Source organism: Meriones unguiculatus, chromosome 5, assembly GCF_030254825.1.
Source record: "Meriones unguiculatus strain TT.TT164.6M chromosome 5, Bangor_MerUng_6.1, whole genome shotgun sequence".
NCBI lineage: Eukaryota > Metazoa > Chordata > Mammalia > Rodentia > Muridae > Meriones > Meriones unguiculatus.
Window position 1 is genome coordinate 42,738,238 of NC_083353.1, and position 25,084 is coordinate 42,763,321.

A 25,084-nucleotide genomic window follows, 5' to 3' on the forward strand; every position below is an offset into this window, starting at 1 on the left:
GCATGTACACGCAGGCATGCACACATAAAAATAATAAATACATTTTAAAAACAAAATTTTAAAGAAAAATTAATTCAACATCTCAGATGAGAAAGTCAGAGAGAATCTGAAACAAAAGTAGAAATCAATAAATACAATAAGCTCATGGACAACATAACCAATAGAGTAAACCAGACAGAAGAAAAAAACATCAGCAACTGAAGATAAGGTTCAGGTGTTACCATCTGACAGCAATATGAAGAAAAAGAGCAGCCCCAACCACGGCATCCAAGGCCACTGGAACCCAATGAAAAGACTAAACCAGGGAACTGAGATGCAGACTAAAAGCAGTGAAAGTGATTTCAATGAAATTATAGCAGAAAATCCTCACATCTACGGAAAGAAATGGATATGAGGCATTCAAAAACCCAACTAGATATTGCCAGGAAAGAACCACACATGGCACACTCCAAGTACAATGGGTGACAACAGAGAGAACACTCAAGCTGTAAGAAAGATGCTTGAAAAGCAAGGAACAACAAAAATACTGCCAGGTACAACGACAGCTAAAAGAAGAAAAAAAAAAAGAATGGTAATTAACAAGCACATGGAGCCCCACATAACAGAAGCACATCAACTAAGACTGCACAGTAGCACAGATAAGCCAGGAAACCACACTGCTGACTGGAGAGAGGGGGCTCAGAGTAAGGCAGACACATTCCCGGTAACATAGCTTTAAAACGCACAAAACAATGCCATATATTTATAACCACAAACCTGTAGAAGTACCTCTATCTAACTCACAGAGTGAACTCAGGAGTTGACCGGTACTATCAAGGTCATTTCCCAAGTACAATTAAAACCCTTTACGGACTGCATGACAGTTCTACACAGACTTAGGGACAGCTTAAAATAACGTGGGCAAGGGGCTGAATGCCAAATGCCTGGAGGACAGTGGGTGCTGGCTCCAAGGCTGGCAAGAAGCAGACTGAAGGAGCATACTGAGGAAGCTGGGTCACTGTCCACAGTGGCAGCATAAGGAGGAAAAATCGGTTAAATCTCAGGGAAGGTTGCAGATTGGGAAGGAGAGGGCTCTCCGATCACTGTCTATCCTCTTGTCCCACAGCGTAAAAGATGTGAAAGATGCAGTCAGTAAGAGAGCAGGGCGGAGAGCAGTTCTGGCTTTTCTTTATCCCACAGTCCTTAAAAGTTTCTCCCTTCTGCCCAGCCATCACATGCCATGGATGTTCAAAAAGAAAGTCTTCTCTTTCCAAATCCTCTCATCATCAGGCATCCTGTGAACCAGTGGGTGGCCTGATAGCAGAATACTGTGTCTAGCACACTAAAGGCCCTTAGGTTTGTTCCTCAGTGTCACACACACAAAAGGGGCAGGAAGGTAAATCTTACATTATATGATAGGTGTGGTGGTACATGTATGTAATCCCAGTGTTTGGAAGACAGTGGTGGGAGGGTCATGAGCTCATTAAGTGTCACAAAGACCAGTGGCATCCTAGCTACTGAGGGTTCTCAACTGAACTGCCAGCAGCCCTTAACTGGACTGTGCAGCACTACACACCCACAATGGGTCTCCAGTCAGCTATCCACATGGCCAGGGACCCTAACTCTACTTCCTTCCTATGACAGTCCCTCAGTCCTTCCCCTTGTGTATTCTTCCTAAGAGACCCTCTGTGTACACTATACCTGGTGGCTGGCACAGAACCAGAACCCTTTCCCCCAGGACAGCCTACCACGCCAGTTGGCAAGGGGCGACTTAGTAAATTTCCATAATCCACATCCCTGTAATAACACCTGACTCATCAAAATGAGCTGAGTCATAAAGTAAAGATGGACTTATATGCAGAACTCTAGGAAAAACTGTGACGTTCTAAGAAAGAAGCAGTAGAAAATACATTTTTAGATAAAGTCCCAGGCTCAGATGAAGCATCGTTAATTTTGTGCTTTGCAGTTAGCTTTGTGACAGTGAGACCTGTTTACTGAAGAGGAAAGATGTCCAGGATGTTTGGGGCGAGGAGTCCCCTTAAAGCCCTGTCAGAGAACAGCGCAGCAAGATATATGTGGGATAGCTGCTGTGGAGGAAAAGCAGGCCCATGACACTTGCTTCAGCAAGACAGTCAGCAGGGCTAAAGGCTTATTTTGAAAAGTCTGAAGAAAATGCTAAATGGAAAGCTGAAGTGTCCCCTCTATTCCCTACTGTGGTGCCTTTGTTGGTCTAAGTCTGTTAATGGATGATAATGAAGGGAATGAGTGACAGCAGCATCACACAAGTCACCAGGCATGGAGGACCCTGCTCTGCCAAGCTGCTGGCCACTTATGTGAGCCAGATGATCAGGCTCCAGCCCTGGACTTCAACAGGTAGTGTTAGACAGCAGGAAGATGAACCCTGGTGTGACAGAGCACTTCCAGGTAGGAAGTGCTGGAGGGTGTCCCGAGCAGGCCTGCCTGAAGCTGTATGACAGCTTTGGAAATAGCTGCCTCTATTGGAGCCAAATACAGTAGAAACGGACACAGAGAGACATTTCTGTCAAGCAGTTGGGCTCAGAGCAAGAAGGTCTTGATTTTCTGGTTAGAGAAGCAAATGAACTCTTTGGCTTTGTTTCCATCGCAGGTTAACAAGTCTCTGCTCTGGACCGTTTCCTTTCCAGTGAGACCCAGAGCTGAACTGGTACAGTTGCCTCCCTGAAAGACTGGTCTGAAGTTGAAAAGAGGGCAAGCTTAGCTATCTATTCCCTCTGCATTCTGCATGCCTCCAGGTGCCACAGGGCCGCAGGGGACAGCAGGATACAAATGAGTATGTTCCATAACGGGCTCCTCTGAGCAGTGTGTATGCAGCCAGGTCCAGGGTGTGTGGATTGGGGCAAAATGTTCAGAAGAGACCCACTACAAGTCTTCCAGCAGAAAGCACACAACTGTGTTCCAAAGAAAGGACTGCTGCCTCAGGAAGAAGGCCCAACCACAGGGCCTGGCAGACCCATTCTATTGCCTCTGACCTACATCTGGTCAGCTCTGGTCCAACATAGAGTTCACACAGCAGCCTGAGAATGAGGAAGCCCAGTCACAGTGAAGGAAGCCTAGTGAGTGCCTCTATACAGCCATGGCAGAAACACCTAACCCCTAAATCCCATCAACCTATCCTGGTTCTCTCTCTACATACCAACACCTTGAGGGTATATTTAAGCTACAATCTGTCTATGGAGAAGTCTCCTGGAGCCCATTCTCAAGCCCCTTACATGCAAGGGCTCTGGCTGACTCCCACATATTCTGTGTGTGTGTATGTGCGCGTGCCCTGGCAAGCAGCTCTAGTGCGTGTCAACATGTGGGTCTGCTTTCAATTGTGCTGGAACAATCCTACCTGATAAACAAAAACAGATCCAAAATAACCTTTGGCAAGAAGCATGTTTTTAAAAGAAGGAGAAGGTCCGAGTGAACTGGCAGGAGCAGTGCTTAGGCAAACAAGCATGGTGGAGCCAAGCACCAGCGGCACATCAAAAGCTTCACAGGGCTCCCTACAGACCTTGGCCATGGCCATGGGAAGGAGGCCTGAGCAACCTACTCCAGGCCTTCATAGACTGGCCATCTGCTTCCCACCACTGGCTCCTCACACTTCATGAGGGCCACAAGGTCAGGTATTGAGTTGGCGCCTGAAGGCTCAAGCTCTGCTCACAGCAAGAGGGTGCAGAGGATCCTCCAAAATCCCTTTTGCTAGATACTTCCAGTAAGTTCCAGTGAGTTTTCAGGGCATGTTCAATGGCCTGGGTGTCTCCTGACAGAAAGAGGTTTTGCTGGGAGCCACCATGACTCAGTGGAACTCAGCAACTTATCATACTCCCCTGAGCTATAAAGAGCAGAGGACCAGAAGGTCCAAGCTGCCCACCTCAGAGCACAAAGCCCAGTGTAAGCCACAAGATACCTGATTGCCTGCCTCAGAGCATGCTGGCTTGTCCTTAGAACACAGCTTTAGCAAATCAGTTTCCTGAGAGATCTAGAGGGTTTTATAGCACTAACCAGAAGGAGGACTACTCATTACCAAGTCCTCCAGGAAGACAGAACTGAACCATCTTAAGCACCACTCTTCAACAAAGGGTTCCAGAGCAAAGTTCTCCAGGAACTTCATGCGCCAGGCCAAATCCCTTTCTGGGGTTTCAGAATTTCCAAAAGGCAGATCTCTATACAGCCACATCTTCATCTGCTGTGACACTCTGACTCTCCCCTACATATGGTTTCTGGGAATATACTGCTTGAAATGGTGGATGGAAGTGGGCACCCTATACTAGAGCCTAAGCTAAGACTAAGACTGAGGATGACTTCAGGGGCCTTCAGAACCCAAAGCTAAGAATTGCCAAGAATTGCTGTAGAGCAGAGTCCTGCCTAGGAACCACAGAGCAGCTGGGGAGACCGAGTGTGACAGTGCGAAGGGTGCTTCAGACCATGTAACAATCACAGGAGCTACAGAGGCTAGGAGAAAGGTACATACACTCTGGAGGGAAATCTACATATAAAACTTCTTATAGCCTTGATTTCTCCTTTCCTATTAAGGGGCAGGAAGTACCTGGCTTTGGTGTCTGAGGAAGAGCAGGCTTTTGGTAAAAAGAGTGTACCACAGTCAGAGCAGAGGCAGGAGAAATAAAGTGCTGCATCTACCGAGCACTGGTAGAGAAGATGGTAGGTAGTCCCTGAGAAAAGAACAGAACCATCTACGTATGCACAGGAGGCCACAGGACATAGGGAGTACACCAAATGGGTCGTGTGTACCCTTCTCTGAGAAGGGCACATGGGGAAAGAACCAAAGGCTGAGAGCTGCAAGGAAAAAAATAGCTGGAGGGGAAACAAGGAGCCATGCTCATCACCACAGAGCAAGGCTGCCATGTGTACAGTAGCCCCAGAACAGTGGGGACCAGAGACAGGGCTACCTCATGGTAAGCCTCAGCTGTGTGGAGCACCAAGTGGGTCAGGCTAGCCTGTAGACAGCACACAAAGGCACTGGGTGGCCATGGCTCCACCAGAACAGGGGAGGCCCCACCAGAGGACCCCCCAGCAGAGAATGGTTTTCCAGCGCCTGAGCTGGGTGAGGGCACAAAGGGGAGGTAATGGAGACATGGGAGAGTAGACCAAAAGTTCCTCTTTTTCTGGCTCTTTATGTTTTTTCTTTCATAAAAGCCCCACGAGAACCAGATGAATGCTGGCTCGTTGTAAAGAGTTAAACACCAATTACACAGACTAAAACATGAAAGCTCTTTGAGCTCCCTAAATTCCACTGTCTCTCACTCCCCCAAGATAGCCACTGCTCGCACTGTGCTGCCTCCTTCCAGATCTTTTCTGACGCATTTGTAGAAACTTGAGTGCATGTGTAAATGGAGCCAAATCCTACGGTGTTCTGAAACCTGCTTCTACACCTGGCTTTGCACTCATTCCAGCTATTCAGACTCTTTACTGCGGCCATTGGCAAGTATGACAAGTCTCTGCCTTCATCTATCACTTGCTTCCAGCTTTGCACACAGGTTGACTATTACCTTGAAGACATTGGTACCCGGTCTGCATAGGCTTTGCCTCCACACTCAGGACCACAGAGACTAATGGGCTATGTTTGCAGTGGGGGGAAGTAGCAGGTGTTGGGGGAGGAGGAAGCAGAGGAGTACAGGCAGACAATGGTGAACACTGGGCAAATCTAGCTTCCCTTCTGCCAGTGTGGCTGCCTGTCTACATTACTCATCCCTGCAATAATACTCTAGGAGCAGCCCATGAAGGGGTAGTCAGCCTTTCCCAGGAGGGTTGTTGGGGCAAAGTATCTGTTGTAGACCTATGGCTATCCATGGTTTTCCCCAACTCCAGCCAGGCAGACTCCCAGAATGTTGGAGGGAGTTTAGGCCATCACAAATGGGAGGAGGTGCTGCTGGCACCCAGTGGGTAGGAGCCAAGGTTGCTGCTAACCCTTCTACCTCCCAGGGTTGAGGACAGATGGCCACATGCTAAAGCGGAAAGGCCTGCTTTTGGCTCAGCACCTGAAGGGTTACTGCCCAGGCTGCCTGCCTGCCTGCGAGGACTGCATGAAGCAGGCCAGGAGATGGGCCCTGCTGCCTGCCCGCCAGCCGTATGGTTTGCATTAGCAGCGCTCTGCTTGGCAGCGTTCCCTCTGGCAGCCTGCCTTCCCCCCCTGCCCCTCCATTCTCCGCCCCAGCTCAAAAGAAAATACCAGGATCCACATATAAAATCAGCGCACTCCCCTCCTGTCTCTTACCCTAGTCTTGAATCAAACAAGCTTTTAAACTCCTGACCTTCCGCCCAGGCACCCCGGTTTGTTTCACAGCAGCAGCAGCAGAGGAGGAGGCAGGAGGCTGGGAAGCAGGGAGCTGCCCTCTCCGTCACCTGGCCCTAGCAGGCAAGGGTTGCCTCTCTCAGGGTTCCCCAGAAGCACCCCTTCACCTTTCAGAATGGGAATTACTCCTGAGGCAAGAATAAGAAGTGGCTGGGAGCCTGAGATATCAGAAAAAGCCCTAGTGGGTCCACCATGGTTATGTTTTTTAAAACCTTCTTGATCATCTCATGCTAGAAGCTGGAATGTAAGGCTTGGATCCAATGACAGATACAAAACTGTCTGAAGCTTTGAGCTGCAAACTCATCTGTTAGCTTGCATCCTAGAACCCACCAAGTAGAACTGTGGGGGGAGGTCCTCAATCGCCTCTACTAAACCACAGCCCTAGCTATAAATCCCACTTATTTCCAGAACTTCAGGGATCTCATTCTTAGCAAGGGTCCTGTTACCCAGCAGTAACTCAGGCTAGAGGTCTGGGGTCATCTATAGCACGTCTCTCCCTCACCACTCCTAAGCTCATATCTTTAACAAGTCCTGGTAAGCCCACCTCCTCAATACTTTTAAGGCTCACTGCACCACTCTCCATGGCCCACAACACCTTTAGCTGCTCTCACCATGAGGCCCTGGCATTAGCCTAGAGGCCTGTAAGCCTGGCCTCAGCAGCTCAGCCTGGCCTCAGAAGTCTCTGCTCCCTCAGACTTCAGGTGCCTGTTTCACCTTGCGTAATGGGGTGAGACCAGCAGACAGTGAGATCAGTGGTGCCAACGCAGCACAGACCAGGTCGGGCCTCAGCACAAACTCTACATTTGATGTCTTCACAAATGCTGTCCTAAACAGCCAACCCAGGAAAAGGCCGTGTCATTGCTATATGCTGACAGTTCAGGGACTGACAGTGCAGGCCCAGACCCTTGCCCAGAGTCAGCTCATTTAAATATTCTAAAAAGGACAAAAATCCCCAAGCTCTGAATGGACAGAATTTAGTTTTTAAAAGACTATGTTATAATGGAGTATTTTACCAAAACTTCAAACGAAAGCAGGCAAGTGTCGCTGCTTTAATAAGCATCTCACTTGTCTCTTCCCTCTGATTATTATAAGTTGAAGCCTGTGAACAATTATAGCAATGTTTACAGTGCTTTTATTGTTGTTTTATTTTTATTTTTAAAGAAAGAATGTAAGTATTCAGTTTAAGTGGTGCATTGGTTTTACAAATACTCAGCAAACACTCAACTTTCCTTTCAGGAGAAAAACAAACACAAAGGTCCCAGCTGAGCTCCAGAGTAAAACCAGGTGGAGAGAGCTGAGCCCAGGCTGCAGGTGTAGCTTGGTGGGCTGCCCTGGAGAAGGCCAGCAGTCCCCCTTGTGCCCTAGGCCAGCAGGCTGGTTCCCCAAAGTGAAGTAAGGGAGTGCTGGCACAGTACTTCCTGGGTCACACAACCCTGCCTGGCTGAGCCCAAGCCTCTTCCCAGGGATCACTGAGTGGCTGGGCCCCTTGAATCATGTAAGACTTCTAACCTATTCTCAAGGACAGCTCTCCCGCCCACTATCACTTCAGTAGTCACTCAGTCCCTTGCACTGAAAAAGTACCTTCTGACAACAGCTGTGACTTGGCCTGCTTCCTATACACAGCAGGTGCCCACAATGTGCACTGAATAGTCATTCTTTCCTCTCACTGTCCACCACAGCACTGTAAAGCGAACAGTTACTGACTCTTCTTCCCCTTTGCAGACAGGGACTGAGGCTAAGCCATTAGGTGGTGCAACACAGGCTCAGATGTCAGGTCAGACATTATCTAGAGCACGGTTCTCCTAAACTGCTTGATAACTATCTCCTTAGAGCTATGGTTCTCAACCTTAATGCTGTGGCACTTTAACACAGTTCCTCACGTTGTGGTGACCCCCAACCATAAAATTACTTTTGTTGCTACTTCATAAGTGTAATTTTGCTACTGCTATGAAGAGTAATATAAATATCTGTGTTTTCTGACGGTCACAGTTCCTCTCCCCCAAGGGGCTGCAAACTATAGGTTGAGAACCTCCGCCTTAGGTGCTCTCACTATTCAACACATTTATTCCTTGGCTCCAGCTGACTAGAATTCAGGCAACTGTGGTGTGACCTTGAGTTTTTACAAGCACAGACCCCTGCTGTTCCTACATGAAAAAAGTGTTGGCTTAGGGACTGTTGGGCCTCAAATGTCAATACCAGGAAAGGACAGGAATGACATCCCTGTTTGTGAGATTTACTCTACAAAGGGTAGGAGGACTTCCTGAAGGGCAGGTGGGTCCTGGGGAGCTGCAGCAATAAGCTCATGCTGTTGTCACATGTGGCAAAGGGAACCTAGGAGAAACAGAAGTGCTCAAAGGACTGGAGATCACATGGAGCCTCCAGAACAGCTCTCAAAAGCCTTCTTCCTGACTCAGCTCCCTGGAACCTCCTCCACTGGCCTTCCAGATAGCCCCTTCCTGTTTCTGCTCTTTGACAGTCATAATCTACCAAGCAGCCAGCTCTCAACCTGCTGTTGAGGGAGCCTCACGTGTGCATCAGCTACTTTAGGCACCACTCACCTGTGGGCTCAACCACTGACGCTGAAGAGAGCACAATGCCTCCTCCGAGTTTAGCAACTACACATATCTGAGGGCAAGACCAGGTGCTTTCCACATGAAAGGATACCAGACACTCCATCCACGGCAGGCTTCCCAAAGCTGACTATATTCAGTGGTCCAGCCCCAAGAAATGCAGCAGAAGAAACCTCTGTCTTCACAAAGGCAACCAGCGTAGTTACTTGGACCATTCCAGGCCACATTGCTCACTACAGCCAGAGCTTGCCTTACAGGAAGATGGCCAGAGACTGCACAGACTAGATGCTGCTAGCTGCCACACAGCACTCATGCCTGTACTGGGCACAGTCTAGTACTGTTGGCTGCTGGCCAACTCAGCATAGCTGCACCAAGGCTACTTCCCAAACCCTGGTCCCCAAACCCTGGCTGCCACTCACTTACCAACAGAGAACCCAAACTGTAGTCCTGCCAGCTCACATTTTCCTTAGTGACACACGTCATATGCCAAGGCTGAAGGAAGGCATGGCAGCCCCAAGGCTATGGTGCAAAGGTTGTGGTGAGCCCTTATCTACCTCACTTCAGAAACCTACCATGACCTAGCCTGAGTCAGAGCTTTCCTGGCCACATTCCCTACAATGGGAGGGAAACAATGGTGAAAAGGACAAGTGCCTTCAGGCCCATCTGGATGCTGTCCTCATGAAGAAGGCAGCCTAGACTGCAAAGGAATGGCCTGTGGTCCAACAACAGGATGCCTACTTGGGACCTAGACTCTGTGCTCTGGCAGGGCATGATGCCCAATTATACTACCACAGCCCACCATAAATGTTATTTCTGATCAAATCACTATCCTCACCTAGAAACAAAAACTGACTTACTCCCACTCAAAGCCTGTATAGGACAGGGGACCTTGACTTACCATGCAGATGCAATAGCCACTTTCAAGTCTGTAAGGCTGTCCAGGCTGGTACTTTACCAACAGGCAGCTCCCATAAGAGATATCCACTTGAAGTGGCCAGACTCTCTTGCCACCTATCTGCTTAACAGACATCCACTGAATGAAACCCTACCACCAGCAGAGGAGGGCAGAAGCTGGAGTATCCCGTGGTGCCAATGATGGAAGCCCTGACGTAACCTTGGCATTGAGGTATGGGACCTGCTGACCCATTATCATGGTTTTTGTCAACTGGATACAAATCTATGCTTGAGAAGAGAGAATCTCAATTGAGGAATCACTTCTATCAGACTAGTCTGAGGACATGTTCGTGGGACATTTTCTTGATTGCTGATTGATGTGGGAGAGCCTGTGGGTGGAGTCATCTCTGTACAGGTGAGCCCACATTTTATTTAAAAAGTTAGCTGTACAAGGCAGAGGAAGAAAGCCACTAAGCAGTGATTCTCCAAGGTTCTGTTTCCAGCTTCAGCCGTGGCTTCCCCTGATGACAGATGGTAACTTGTAAACCAAGTAAACCCTCTCTCCCCAAAGTTGATTTGATCAGTTTTTTATTTTTTTTCTTAACCACTGCAACAGAAAAGCAAACTAGAACAGCTATGCAATCCTCAGACTCTTATCTGAGGATAGTGAAATGTTCTCTCCACTGCACAGCAGACAGGTAAAGTGACCTGCTAGCACAGGAAGTGCAAGCCAGGCGGCATGGCTCTGTAAGCTCTGATCCCTTACACACTGCCCCTCAGCAGAAAGGGTGGTGGAAAGTATGAACTCAGACTGTAGGTGGGCAGGGCATGGCTGGACCTGCACATGTCTCCCAGTCCAACTAGGCAAGGCTCTCACTGGCAGGCAGCCATCATGTAGGGCAGTATGGGCAGTACCTGTTTTGGCAGTTTGGTTTTATCTGTGGTCTCAGACCTAGAAGTTCATAGATATTTTGGAGGACTAGCAACAAGCCTGGGACCCAGTGGGGCTCTCAAGCCCACAGGGCTGTACATAACCAGCCTTGTGGGCAGTTCTGTGAAAGGGCTGCCTAGACAGAGGAGAGCACTGTTCCAGGCTTGCTCCTTCCTAAGATAGCCAGGTTGTAGCTGTCACATGTCTGCAACTGGGACCTTGGCCCAGACTTGGCTCTCCCTGAACAACCCCCAAGGGTTGTAGAAGCAGGCCCCTTACAGCCTCCCTTAGAGCACTGTGGGCCTCAACACTATACCTGAGGGTAGACTGTTGGACATAAAACTGTGGCCAGAAGAAAGGGAGACCTACCCACTCTAGCACCAGAGGGATGTGGGCCCCATGGAGGTACATGCTGGGACCAGTGTGTCAAGCTGCAGCTGACACTCAGGCTGATACAGTATGATAGTTATTGGGACAGAGGGGTGAGAAAGCCTTCAGGATTTCCACAGGAACAAAACATGCAAAATGCTGAATGTGACTTCAGATGACAGCAGAAAACCTTCCTCCCTGCCACCTGCCTCCTGAGATTAATCTCCTGCCTTTACCTGTCACTGGCAATGCTCAGCCTAGCTAAGACTGCTAAGACCACAGGATATTACAACTTCATCATAAACGTGATTCACACCCACAAGCCAAGGTCTCATGAACCAGCATGTCCTGGACTATTTGGTATATAAAGCTCAGACCAACACCTAAGCTGCAATTCTCTAAGAACCAAGCAAAAAGGATTATGGGGTGGGGAGGGGAGAAAAGATTCAGGGGTTTATGTGAAGTTGATGGCAGAAACAGAGATAACAACAAGGACAGAGACAGCCAGCCCTACCCACAAACCCCTCTGTAGGCATGCTGTGTAGATTTTGTCAAGTCATCATGGAGTAACCAAGGAGGAAATAATGCCTCTGTGATGTAACTGTCCCATGGAGCAGAGAGGAAAGACTCTAATACAGTCCATATGTGTCTAGAGACTGATCTGCAAAGTAGGTGTCACCCCACATTTCCTGCCCAACAGCTACTCTTCTCCTTTTTATTGACAGATACGAGCTCTCTCAGGGGACTCCCCCAAAGCCCTGCAGCTATAAGGTGCCCATGTACTGCAGCTTGACTTTACATTCCTGACAGCTGAAGAGACGATCTGCTCCTGTCACTCAGTGTACTTGTGGCTAAGGGGCAAATGAACTTGCCTGGAAGATTTGAGATGTGGACATCACAAAGCCCAGTCATTGAGGTAGGTGGTTCCCAGAAGCCTACAAGGCTGGTTCTCTACTCCTAGGCTCATCTTCCTGCCTCTGTCCTCTTTCTTGGGCCTCCCCAGAGATGGCAGTTACGATACTAATAACCTTCTGTATCCAGTCATCATCTCCCTGCTCTTTCCAGTGTCTGAGGAAGAAGGAAAGCTGGCTTAGCTTCCCAATCCTTAGGACTCCATTTCAGCTTTCTCACTGACAGAGGAGGGGAACCCTGGCCCATGAGATTGACCCCCTGAGATAGAGTAGTATTAGGGATTAACCATAGGAGTATGACATTTCATGGTTAAAGGGAAAAAATAGAAAGATGGATGTATGACACAGAGAGTAGGCTTTATGCCACAGAACTGAGACAGATTTGCAGAAGGGTCTCCCAGATCTTGTGACAGGACTGACCCAGTTCTACCTCACTTGAGGCTACTACACTGAGAGCAGCAGGTGATCTTGAGAGTCTCTGGGTATGACACTGAGGCTGAAGTGGCACTCTTGGGGAAGCTTAAAATCTGCCATGCCATGCAGAGTACTATAAGCTTTACACCAAAGACCATGGGTCTAGACATCAGGTCAGACAGCTGGCTGTGTAAGGTCTTTCTGTCAGTACTGGGTGGAGTAAAAGAGGCAGGGTGAGGCAAAGGAGGTGGCAGTGGCCTCAGGAGCCTAACCCTGGGTATAGTGAGGGCTGAGTGGCCACCACACAAGGTGGTTCTCAAAGGGATCTGCTCAAAGGGCAGCCCCACAGGTCCTCTCTGTTCCAATTCCTATACTGCCTCTCTCCTGTTCTGGTGCTCCACTGGAGCCAGAAAGGGTCTCCAAGCTCCTGCATCTGACACCTGTAGGCACACACAGACCTGGAGAACAGACTCCACAAATCTCCACTGACAAGGCCAACCCACAAAAGCATCAAATTCCTAGGAAGGAAGCCTGCCTTCTATCATGGCTCTTCTAAAACAGAAAGCAGTTAGTGATGAAGCCAGGATATAATATGTAGATGAAAATCAGAGAAAGAAAGAGCTGCTTCCTAGATCAGGGCAGGGGAAGGCAGCTGTTTAGCCCTAGACACATAATGACAGTTGCTCCTCCCAAACAAGACCACATTTCTCCCTTTGTTACATCAGGACACTACCTTAAAGAGGAGACACAGCCCCAGGAGAAGCTAAACAGAGCCTCCAAGGGCACCCACTGTCCAATTCTAATAAAATTCTGACTGAAAACCAACTCAATTATTTGCTCTAGGAATATTTTCTCCTACTAACCACGTATTTTGTAGGGCCCCTTCCAGGTCTAGTCCTAAGGGCAGATGGGCAACTAGGCATCAATGGAGACAAAGGCTCAGAGACAAATGCAGCCATAGTAATTTGAGTGCCAGGCTGAGTACTCATAGGCCCAGGTCAGGAAGTAGATCTCCAAAGGGGGAAAGACCTGCATAATTTTGTAGCATGCAAAGAACTTCAGGGACAATTACCAGGGTAAGCTAAGAAAGGTAGATGGAACCAGACTTGGTGGCACAAACCTTTAATCTCAGTTCTTAGGAGGCAAAGGTAAACAGATTTTTGAGTTCAAGAATAGCATGGTTCCACTTGTCAGGGAGGCAGAAACAGGAGGATTACTCTGAGTTCAAGGCCAGCCTAGTCTACAAAGCAAGTCCAGGACAGCCAGATCTACAAAAAGAAACTCTGTCTCAAAGAAACCAAAAAATGAGAGAGAGAGAGAGAGAGAGAGAGAGAGAGAGAGAGAGAGAGAGAGAGAGAGAGAAGAAAGAAAGAATGACTAGCATGGTTTACATAGTAAGTTCCAGGCCATAGGACTACATAGTGAAACCTTGTCTCAAAAAAAAAAATTTTTTTTTAATTTAAAAAAGTAGTAGTATTAAAAAAAAAAAAAGTGGTAGTAGTAGTAGAAGGAAGTAGATAGAGGTCTGTGGAAGTGAAGAAAATGATTCTTCCCAGATGTTATAATCTTGACCACCTCGTGATCACTTTCTAAGAGCCAATGCAAAGGTAGAAGCAGCAATGCCCTATGGTGTTGAAGGTTTTCCTATTCTTCTCTGGGACTAAACAAGTCTGAACATGACAACCTGAAGGAATATGCTATCAAGTTCTGACTCTCTACATGTTTCATAAACTAAATAAGTCTCTAAATATGCCACTAATGCACCTCACCATTATCCCAGCATTGGCTGGTCTCAGCTGGCCACAGCTGTCTGCAAAGCACACCTCTTTCCAGCAAATCCTTCAGTAGTATCTGTATAGCCAGGCTACAACACGTTTACCTCTCTGAACCCACAAGAGTTCCACATGCGCTACTAAAAAGCCAAAGATGTCAACTCAGACACTGCCACTCCTAGTGCAGAAGCCGTGCCAAGCACTACCCCAATCCTCCCACATCCCCTACCCCATAGTGCCCATAGCCCTGAGCAACTTGCCTGGGTCCAAAGAGCTGGAAAATGCCAGGTATGGGTTTTCTGAATACCTAGTATGCTTTTCCCCACATCTCTGGCTTTTAAGTTTCTGGAATTACAACCTAGTAGCCAATCACTATCAGGAATATGATTTGCCTACAGTCCCCAGATAAAATCTCACCACAGGGATCCCCCAACCTATCTCACCAAAACAGCCAGAAAGCTGTGACTCTCAGGATGTTTGCTGTTTAAACCACTCTAGGATCTAAATGAGATTTTCTCCCACCCCCATCATTTACTCCTTGTGCCCCAACATTTCCTCACTCAGCTAATCAGCCCCAGCTGGGAATGGACATGGCAGCAGAAACAGGCCAAGGTATGGCTGGGGGAATGCACTGTTTATTTAGAATGGCTGTGTCCTGCCTCCAAGGGAGTTCACACGGTCAGACGTGTCTGCATCTATTAGTAAAATCTGACAAGGATGGCACTGTTCTTTGGAAGAAGGCCATCGTTTATGATGCTTTCGTGCTTGACAGGGTTGACAGGTTCTGGTCACCAATCATAGCCAGTGGAGGGGTGATAGGTCAAGAGACTGGGACTTCAGGCTCTGAGGTGAGCTTCTGTGCACGTGCAGCCTACAAGGGCCTCTGCAGAAAAATCCAGCATGCCCATAAAGCTTCTGGGTACACAACAGGCCTCACCTGGGGATAGGACCACCAGCCCCATCCTAGGCCCACTTCTCTGACTCTGTGCTCAGAGTTGTTGTAGTTTTTAATGTATAATAAATATTAAGTGTGTGTGTATTAAGTGTGTGTGTGTGTATACACACACATATATATACATATATATATATACATATATATATATATATATGTATATGTATGCATCCATTTGTAGCCAAGAACTACATTTTCTGTGTGTAGTATCCCAGGCCATTTTGTCATGTCTCTGCTCCTTCCTGCCCAGGGATATTGCTAGTACAACAGTCTCTGACATGTAGGGGTATGCCATATGTACCACAGGGATCTGTGCCATTAAACAAGAGGGGTCCCATACATCCTTCCTCAACAAGTCTATCTCCATCCCAGCTTCTTCTGAGATGCTTGACTGGGTCCCCTAGACACACCCTAACATTTTCAACAAAAGGATGCTCCCCACAGCAGTTGTGCCTTCTCAATAGCCATCTCTCAATTTTAGCAGCCTTGGCAGTCTAGACAGTCCAAGAAGCTGTGGAATAACCACACCATAACCGTTCTTCCTTGATTTATTCCTTTCTCCTCACACTTCACTTTAAGCAGAAAAGAGAAGGCTTGCATCTTCCATAGTGTGCTTGAAAGCCTTAGCTGAATATCTAAATACATTGCACACGAATTCTGCTTTTCCCGACCAGCAAGATCACTGACAAGTCATCTGGGGATACAGGCATACCACAGCAAGGTGAGCACATGCCATACACCTGTCATATGCCCGAGGCTACAGGTTAGGATGTGGATGGGCAAGTTCTGCCTTCATAAGGGTAAAAAGGGTGGTCAAGGATTTTAGAGAATGCCCTCACTCAAATATCTGTCTGCCTACACAGGATGAGGATATTGGTCTTATCTTCCCTCCAAGCCCGTGATCTCAGTCCAACAGCTACTGACCCTGCTATCAAAAGTCTTCTCTACTTCCTTGAATGCCCCATGGACCCCAGATCAAAGCTCACCACTGAAAGCCCCCTGCCATACCTCCTTCCTATCTTTAGCTCCTCTCACAAGCTGCCTAGGGTGGACAGAGCTAGTCAAGCTGGCCCCATAGGTCTGCTTGCTGAACACAGGAACTGTTCAGAAATTCAGCATCAATTTACTTTCTATTCCAACTAAGAGTTATCACACAGTCACAACTTAGTTTTGTTTTTGTAAAATATGCTTTAGTTTATTTTCATAACTTTGTGCTTTATTTTGTACAATCTGTTCTTTTAACCCCTGGCTTAAAATGGCTTCGACTTACGTGATCTTCAGAGGAAGATCTACACAGGGGGAAAAGAAGGGAACTTTATCCACAATCATCTTCAGGAAATGACACAGGGCCTTGCTGCACCCTTCTGACTGCACTATCCATTGAGTCCTCAGATTTGTAAGAATTCAGGCTCTCCTGCCCTCCCCCCTTCCAGTGGGTCTCTCTGCTTGGGGAATTCTTCTCTCTACCACCAACCCTTCATGTGAGATACAACTATTCATCCCTGACCCCAGAAAATTCCCCCTCTCTGTGACCAACCCCATTGTTCTAAGCCAGAAATGGCACAAGGTACAGGAATAGGATGGCTCTTTCTTGCCCAGGACAAGGGCTACATTTTGCTTGGTCAGTAACATGTTTACGTCATATGTCAGCATGTATGAAGCATGGTGCCTAGACATTGGCAGATTATTTTGCAAAGTCTTATGCTAAGCAAACATTCCACCAATGAGCTCTAGTCAGGTTCCTTCCCCCAGTTTTTCTTTCAGAGATGGGATCATATTAAGTTCTCCAGCCTTGGCTTCTTTAGTAGCTGGATTATAGGTGAGCGCCACTAGGCCCCAATAAGTAACAACTTCTTAAAAAAGTCACCATCAAGACCATCCAGGCCCTGGTTCCTGGAGGAGGAAGAACGCTCACTAAGCCTCCACTCCCAAAGGGGTATTCAAACGGCTTACAGGGCACCTTTTGCAGTCATTGAGAATGCAGCGTGAGCTGTACTTCTAACAGAGTGAACAACTGTACACCAAATCTGTGTGATTTAAGATTCTCTTAGTTAAGAAAAAGGTGCCTAGAGCTCTAAAGCCAGGTTTAGTGGCTGGCTTGCACACATGCACATGCATGCACACACACATATCCCACATGTAATCTGAGCTCTGGGGAGGCCAAGGTAAGAGAATCACAAATTCCAGGTTACTCTAGGGTACAAAGCATAGAAATAGTCCCACACATACTTTTGTTGCCAACATCCAGAAAGCTTCGACTTTCACCCCACACTCTAGTTTCTTGTCCATGTGCTTTCAAGCTCACCTTACCTCTGAAGACTCAGTTCATCTTAAAAACCACTTATGTGGGCCACCTCTGGCCTGCACTATCCAGTCACTGTTGTGAGACTAGGCAAAATGGTAGTTCTAAAGTCCAGGAAAGAAGACTACAAAGCCAGAGTAGGTTGAAAAGCAGATGGTGCCACAGAGAGGCAGGTTAACTTAGCAGTCAGGTAGAAGAGAAGAGTCAGGAAAAGTCCAGTAGACTCTGCTGCTCTGAAGACCAAGGATGGGTCAAGGGAGACCAAGGTTCAAGACAAGGGAGAGTCAAGGCAGGACTGACCTTGAGGGCAGGGATCTCCACACTGTCCCCGAGGCTGATAGAGCCTGAGAGGATGGTCCCAGTCATCACGGTGCCCTGACCCTTGATGGAGAAACAGTGGTCCACAGACATAAGAAACGGTCCTGAGGGGTTTCTTGTTGGGATGGAAATCTGGGACTTCAGGAGCTGGAAAAGAAATGCTGCTATAAACACCTATTGGTGTAGGGGAATGCCACTGGCATCCTCCAAGGTCTCCTGGCAAGCTGGCCCAGATCAGAGGACCAATGCTGCAACTTAACTCAGTGAGAAGAAACAGGGACTTGGCAAGGCCTCCATACTGCAATGGAAGCAGCTGCTACAGGACATCTGGCCTAGGTCCTCATGTACAGTCCCTGCCTGAGCTGCAAGCTCCAAGATTCTTCATCTGGTTTCCATGTGTCATTCAGACTTTGTCTGCCATGCCACATCCAGTGCCAGGCACCCATAGCAGACAGACCTCTGCAGAGGTCTCCTCTGTATGGCTGAGTCTCCTCACCTATCACGACAGTCTACCTCCTGCTGTTAACAATTGTCTGTCTATCCCCATTCCACATGGCGGACTTAAGAGATCTCCAGTGGCTGATACCATACTTGAGGGACAGGCATATGAATGAAGGACAAATGGAGAAAAACTTGAGGTGAGAGGGTAGATGGCTGTCTTCCAGGGGCAGTAGCCTATGCCTAGGGTCAAGGCCAAGAGTTGCGCATGTGGAGCTTTTCTGCCCTCTGCCATGTGGGTCCTTAGACACCTCTTGCTAGGATTGCCTTTCCCTCCCTCTCAGAAAAAAGGGAACATGGAAGGCTACCTGAGGAGGGCTGGGGCAGAGAGCAACCCGAGTTCAAACTGACAGTACCTCAATGAGTTCGGAGATGCCCTGTGGAGCTTCTGTTTCAGGGGCCTCTGGTCCCCCAGGCTTGGCTGCCACGGGAATAATCGGTGCACCCCGAAATCTGAAATGGAAGAACAAGCATCATGACAGTCACAGAGGCTGTCAGCACAACCTGGCACAGGCCAGCAGAGCTGCTGGCACATCACTGAACATGCCACGTGCCTCTTCTTCACCTTCAGTTGAGCATGGAAAGGCAGCACCACTACTCTAGATTGACAGGTGAAGTAGAGGCCCTACAGAGAAAGGCTGTACCTTTGGGTATGAGATTCTAAGGGGCTTACCTAGGAGTTCAACTCCTCCTGAGCCTCCCCAGGAAGCAGCAAAGATCAAGGTAGGACTCAGATTATAAGAGGCTCTTAAAAAGACCCACACAGTGTAGCTCTCTAAAATTCAGGACTACTGGTGACCCAGAGTCCCTCACACTGCATCTAGAAATTCTGCCTCTCCTAGGAGAATTTCTTACGTAAGCCATCTTCATTAAAACCAAGCTAGTAGTAACACTGGCAGGGAGGAGGGAAGAGAAACAGTTCATAACCCCCTCCCTGTGCTGATTCTCTTCTAAACACACTTGCACGTGCTTTGTGCCTAGGACTTTTACCTGGCTTCGTTATGTTCTATTGCTGTACTAAGACACCATGGCAACTTATAGAAGAAAGAGTTTAATTGGGGGCTTACAGTTTGAGAAGGTCAGAGTCCATGATGGCAGAGCAAAGGCATGGCAGCAGAAACATCTAAGAGCTCACATCTTGATCCACAAGCAAGAGGCACAGAGAGAGAGATTGGGAAGAATATGAGCCTTTGAATCCTTAGAGCCTGTCCTGTCCCCCGTGACACACTTCCTCCAAAATAGTTCCCACTGGGGAACAATTATTCAAACAAATGAGCTTATGAGGGTCATTCTCATTCATATCACCACAGATCCCATTTCCATGTTTTCAGTATCTTACATAAAATATTTCATATGTGGCTGTGTGGGTGCCATCTCATACCCTGCTATCTTATTTACCATTACATCATGAAGAATTTTATGTTGAATAACAGAAACATTAAGAGCATTGATAGCATAAGCATGGATGCTTTTGTTTACACCCCAGTTCTGCACCATGGCTCTGTTATGTTGTAGATAAGGACAGGAAAACTGAAGAGGTAGATTGCCTTATCCTAAGACACTAGCTATAAACTTCACAGCCAACTTCAAACACAAACCTTCTCAAGTGTGAAACTTGGCTTTCTACCCCTTCTCCACAGACGCCCTTCTAGTTTCCTCTTCATCACTGTTGGTGGCACAGTAGTATAAAATCCAGAATTTACACACTTGCCTTGAAAGTTCCTCATTTATGAGTGTTCACTGCAACAGGCATACTGGCAAAAGACAGATTTGCCTTGGCCTTGAGAAAATCCATAGACTACGAACCTCAGATTGAACAACACTTTCAAAGATCAATAGCCAAGGTGAACAAGTACAAGGCTTTTTCATGGAAGCAACAAGAACATGAACAAATTATATATATATATATATATATATATTCTCCCCCCCTCCCAGAATTCTAGAGTTAACCAAAGGCTTGAACAAGAAAAGTGAATAATGGCTGGGACTCTGAGAACAAGTCAAAAATAGTTATTTTAAACCTGTTTTGTTTCATCTACCTACCAACTCTGTCATGGCCTTGAAAAGCACAACCATGCTGAAAATCAGCATCTGCTGGATACTGGAGAGGGCAGAATGGGTTTGAGGTCTATCAAAGCACTTGACCCAGAGAAATGCTATCTGGTAGTTTCCTATCTGGTAGTTTCCTAGAAGACCCCATCAGAAAGCCTATGTGTATCTGACCTGTTTGGGGACTTTTAAATAGGAGTAGAAAGAGTTCCAGAAACCCTGAAGTAAAAGAAGCAGAGATGGGCTATGTTTGACACCTCCACAGTTGAATGAACGGACCCTGACCTCAGTGTCAATTTCATGGGCTGCCACCCTTCTGACAACCAGGTACCCATTTCCCAGAGACTGCCATGACAACAAAGGTTCAGAACAAAGTAGAATCTATGCAAGAAAGAATCCTAAACATAGTGAGATGTGTCTGACAGCTGGCAGTTATGGACTGGATATCTTGAGATGGAGACCAGGGCTTTATGGCAGTCTAAAAGAAGTCCCCAGCAGGCAGCTGAAAGCAAGCTCAAGGCATCAGGGACAAATGTAAAAGGAGGGATTTCCACTCTCTACTCCCACTCCCCTTACAACATGGAGGGAGGGAGGAAATAGAGAAAGCGACCTAATTGAAAACATGCTCAAGGTTCTGGAGCCTCCCCCGACCCCCGCAGGTCTGACAGCTCCCTCCTGACTGATCCCAGTTGTCACCAACTTTGAACGTACACATATTCAGCTCAGCCAATCAGGCTCCAGCTGGCACTATATATATTTGAGCCAATAAGTTCTGGAGAAAGACGCATCACATTATCAGACAAGGAAGAGAATGGGACTTCAGAGCCCAGTTGCTAGCTCTGGCCAGTAGGCCAGCTCCCAGATGCTCTGTGTTCTTTGGAGAGGGAAGGCTGCCTTGAAGACTTGCCAGAGACATGCTGTTTGAGACTCACTGCATAAGGGCTTCTGTCCCAGGCAGGAGACTCATTCCTGACTCAGCCTGCAAGACTCCATGGTCCAGCTGTAGACATTTGTTCCTGCAGCTGTCTCCAAACTCCAAGACCCCCTACACCAGAGACCTGTGACTCCAGCCTTCCAGACATGCCAGAGAAAAGAGACATATCTTTCCTGCTGCTGCTGTTGCTGATCTGCCTTCTGCAGACCTGCTCTGAAGGAACTTCTCTCGATTGGCTTCTAAGCCCTCAGAGAGTTCTGGTGCTACCAACTTCTCTGGGATGTACCCAAAAGCCTACTGAGGGCACAAAGCTATGATACCCACACCCTCTTGGTTGGCATCCTGCTGCTGCTGGGGCCCCAAAGTTTCTACTTCCTTATTTGAATTTTTTACTTTCCTGTTTAAGGTGTTATTCCTGCATGGAAAATGAAGTTTCCCCCTGACTTCCCCTTGCTGTCTGGTCCCTCAGTTCTTCTAATGAGGGTAGACAGAAACCCAGGATAGGACAATGACCAGCTCATTTTCTTATTGTGAAATCCCTTTTCCTGAGAACATCTGTTGAAAATAAAAGGAAGTAGTCAGTAGCTACTGACTATGAGGTGAAAGGTAACAATTTAGACAATGAGATGATTTAAAAACTTAGCAGAAAAAGTTAAAGATTGACATGATCATAGCTGGCTTGGAAAAGCTGACATATCCTGAGAATTGAGTCAACTCAGGCATAGGGCTTGCATGCTCAGGAGAGAAGAACTTGGGCCCTCACCTCTGACTTTGAAGTTCTATGCAAACAGAGAGTAAAAGCTAAGGCACAGCTGTCAACTGCCTGCTGGAATACTATCAGCTTGGCCCAACGTGCATATAGAAGCCCCTCATCAGGGAGCATCCTACATCTAGTCATCTAGGGAAACCTCTGTCCTATCATTAGCGATCACTATGCTAACTGATTGCAGACCTCAGGATCCCCATGACAAAGAATACAGACTTTACACAATCTGCTCAGAAGCTATCAAACTATAACAATGTATAGTGAGGTTGTACATGACTTCAAAACTATTTCATTATATTATTCTAAATGTCTAGGTTTTGTAATGGAAGTTTTGGTTTCTTTGTATGTTATGTAAATATGCTTTTGTTTTAATCCCAATTGTGGGATTTTAGTTGGGCTATAGTTTGTCCACACCTGTTAATTGTCTTGTTCGGAGTAAAACTTCTGCCAGCTGGCAATGGTCTTCCATGGCATGGAAAGGGGTATGGTCTAGGACTCTGAGAAAATAAATATGAGTCTGAGAAAGAGGAGTGTGGAGTGGAACAGTTCGTAGAGACCAGAGACCAGAGATAATGTGGCTGTTTGGAGCAGACCAACAGAGAGAAATGTTTCGGAGCGCAGTAGCGTGGAGACTGCTAGCTGTGTCTGTGGTTGACAGATTGGTATAGAACCTAAAAGAACCTCCTGACCCTAACTAGCCAGGAGAAGTAAAGGGGTCTGGGCCCCCTCTACCCACTAACCTTTTCTTTCTCTCTCCTACTTAAGGTTGGAGGGGGTTGGTAGAAGGGAGGTAAAGGCTTAGACAACCCAAATAAAGCAGAATTAAAAAAAAATAGTACAGGTGGCTTTCCACTACAAGGTTTCATTAGAAATTTAAGATACAGCCAGGCATGGTGGTGCAAACCTTTAATCCCAGCACTCAGGAGGATGTCTGAAGTTTGAGACCAGCCTGGTCTACAGAATGATTTCCACAACTGACAGGGCTATACAAAGAAGCTCTGTCTCAAAAAACAAAAACAAAACAAAACAAAGTTGTTATATAGGCACATAGTTCAGGGTTTTTTGGGAGGGGTATGTGTTTTTTTTCTATGATATAATACCCGACCCAAACAACTTAACGGAGAAAAGATTTATTCTGTTTGGTGGTTTCAGAGTCTGTTACAAAGAGAGGGGCACGGTGAAGCACAATCGCTCACCTCGTGACATCCAGGAGGACAGAGAGAGAATGCGCATGCTTTCTTTTTCTTTATTCCATCCAGTCCTCCTGGATGTCACGTCCTCTCACCTATGTACGGTGCTGACAACATTACCCCTTAGTTCATCCTCTCTGAAAACACCAACACAGACATATCCAGAAATGTTTTATGTTAACCTCCTAAGCACTTATCAATCCGTCAAACTGGCAACTGACATTACCCATCACAATTACAAAGAAGCAAGAGAAAAATTCCACATGTAAGAGAAAGAATTAATAAGAACTGTCCCGAGGAAGCCCTCTCAGATTTTACATCAAGATTTTTTCCCCTTAGTGTGCTCAAATAAATGAACCAAGTCTAAGCAACTACAGGGTAAGATGACAATCTTCCACCAAACAAGAAAGGTAAAGTGAAATAGTTGGTGCAGATCTCTATAGGTTTGAGGCCAGCCTAGTCTATGGAGAGAGCTACAGGATGGCCAGGGATACATAGAGACCCTGTCTCAACACACACAGACACACAGACACACACAGACACACACACACACACACACCATGGCAATTTCCTTCAAACTGAAACAACCATTCTTCTGTGAAGCTTATTAAGACTCAAGAAGTTCTAAAGATAGACAGATTCTTTAAGATTTAGGGAAGGAAAATGGGAAGTGTCAGGAAGTCCCTGAAAACAAATTCACAGGGCCCTTTCTGCCCCTAGGTTAAGTAAGCTTTAAGCTTGTTGAAGAGAGAGATCCTAAGCTGTAGAGCTGCCTGCAAGTCACACAGAGAGCCCCAGGTTCCTAGCTGTTACTAGGTTTCACTCATGGGGATGTAGGTGGTCAGTGATACAGCCTCCTTAAAATTGACCATTCTCTGATAGTCATGTAGTCCTAATAAACTCAGCAACTTACTAAGGTAGACTGCAGTATATCCTTAACCTCGGTCTGTCATCAGTTCCCTATCTGGGATGAGTAGATGTTTGTTTACATCAAACACCTAAAAGTTAGTGAAACAGTTAGAAATTAAAAAAAAAAAAATTCCAGAGTTGAGAAGTCTAAGAACTAAAATGAAAACTTCACTTGAGGAAGTTAGTAGTGGGTCTGAGTGTGCAGAATAAAGAGCTGACAACCCAGATGGTTCCATTTGAAGAAAAGGAAGGAAGAAAGCTCAGAGGCACAGCTATATCTCAAGCATAGCAGCTTAAGTAGAATGGTGGTTTGTAAAGCAAGGAGAATGAAACGGGAGCATCACAGAGGACAAAATAATGGTCTACACCTTCCCAAATCTGATGTAAAATATTAACCTACACATTTAAAAAACTGAACAAACTCCAACCATTAACTACAAATAGACAAATGACAGCCATGGTCAGGGATGAGGGCACTTCTCCAGCTTGGGAGGAACGATCTCACATATGTTGAGAGCCACAGCGGGTGGAACTGGTCTCAGACATGGAGGCCAGGAGGTAACAAGATATCATATTTAAAGTGCATAAAGTTTAAACGAAAAAAACAAAGTAAAACCTGTCAACACAAATTTTATATCCAACCAAAAAACATACTTCAGAAACTTAAGAACACAGAAGTACTACATAGTCAGGCAGTTCAACTACACACCCACAAGAACTGAAAGCAGGAAACAAACATGTGTCTACGTGTGTATTCGTTACTTTTCAGCACTGAAAAGCCACAATGATCACAGCAACTTATAAATGAAAGTGCTTAACTAGGCTTATGGTTTTTTGAGGGTTAGAGTCCATGATGGTGGCACCAACAGCTGAGAGCTTACATTCTGATTCACAAGTAGGAGGCAGAAAGAGAACCCTGGGAATGGTGTCCTCATTCAACAGAAATGCAGGAAATATCCTGTATGGCCTCTAGCTGTCTATAGGGCATCCATTCT

At 46.8% G+C, this 25,084-nt stretch overlaps 1 protein-coding gene across 2 annotated transcripts in view; it reads right to left on the reverse strand.

Annotated features, from left to right (window-relative positions):
- Eefsec (eukaryotic elongation factor, selenocysteine-tRNA specific) overlaps window positions 1-25,084 on the reverse strand; it is a 197,277-nt gene that overhangs the window by 84,533 nt on the left and 87,660 nt on the right. For both annotated transcript variants that reach the window (XM_021638825.2, XM_060383722.1), the window contains 2 exons: window positions 18,598-18,694; window positions 17,726-17,890 (listed from right to left, as the gene is read on the reverse strand). In XM_021638825.2, coding sequence (XP_021494500.1) covers window positions 17,726-17,890; window positions 18,598-18,694 — 262 coding nt within the window. The remainder of the gene's footprint in view (window positions 1-17,725; window positions 17,891-18,597; window positions 18,695-25,084) is intronic.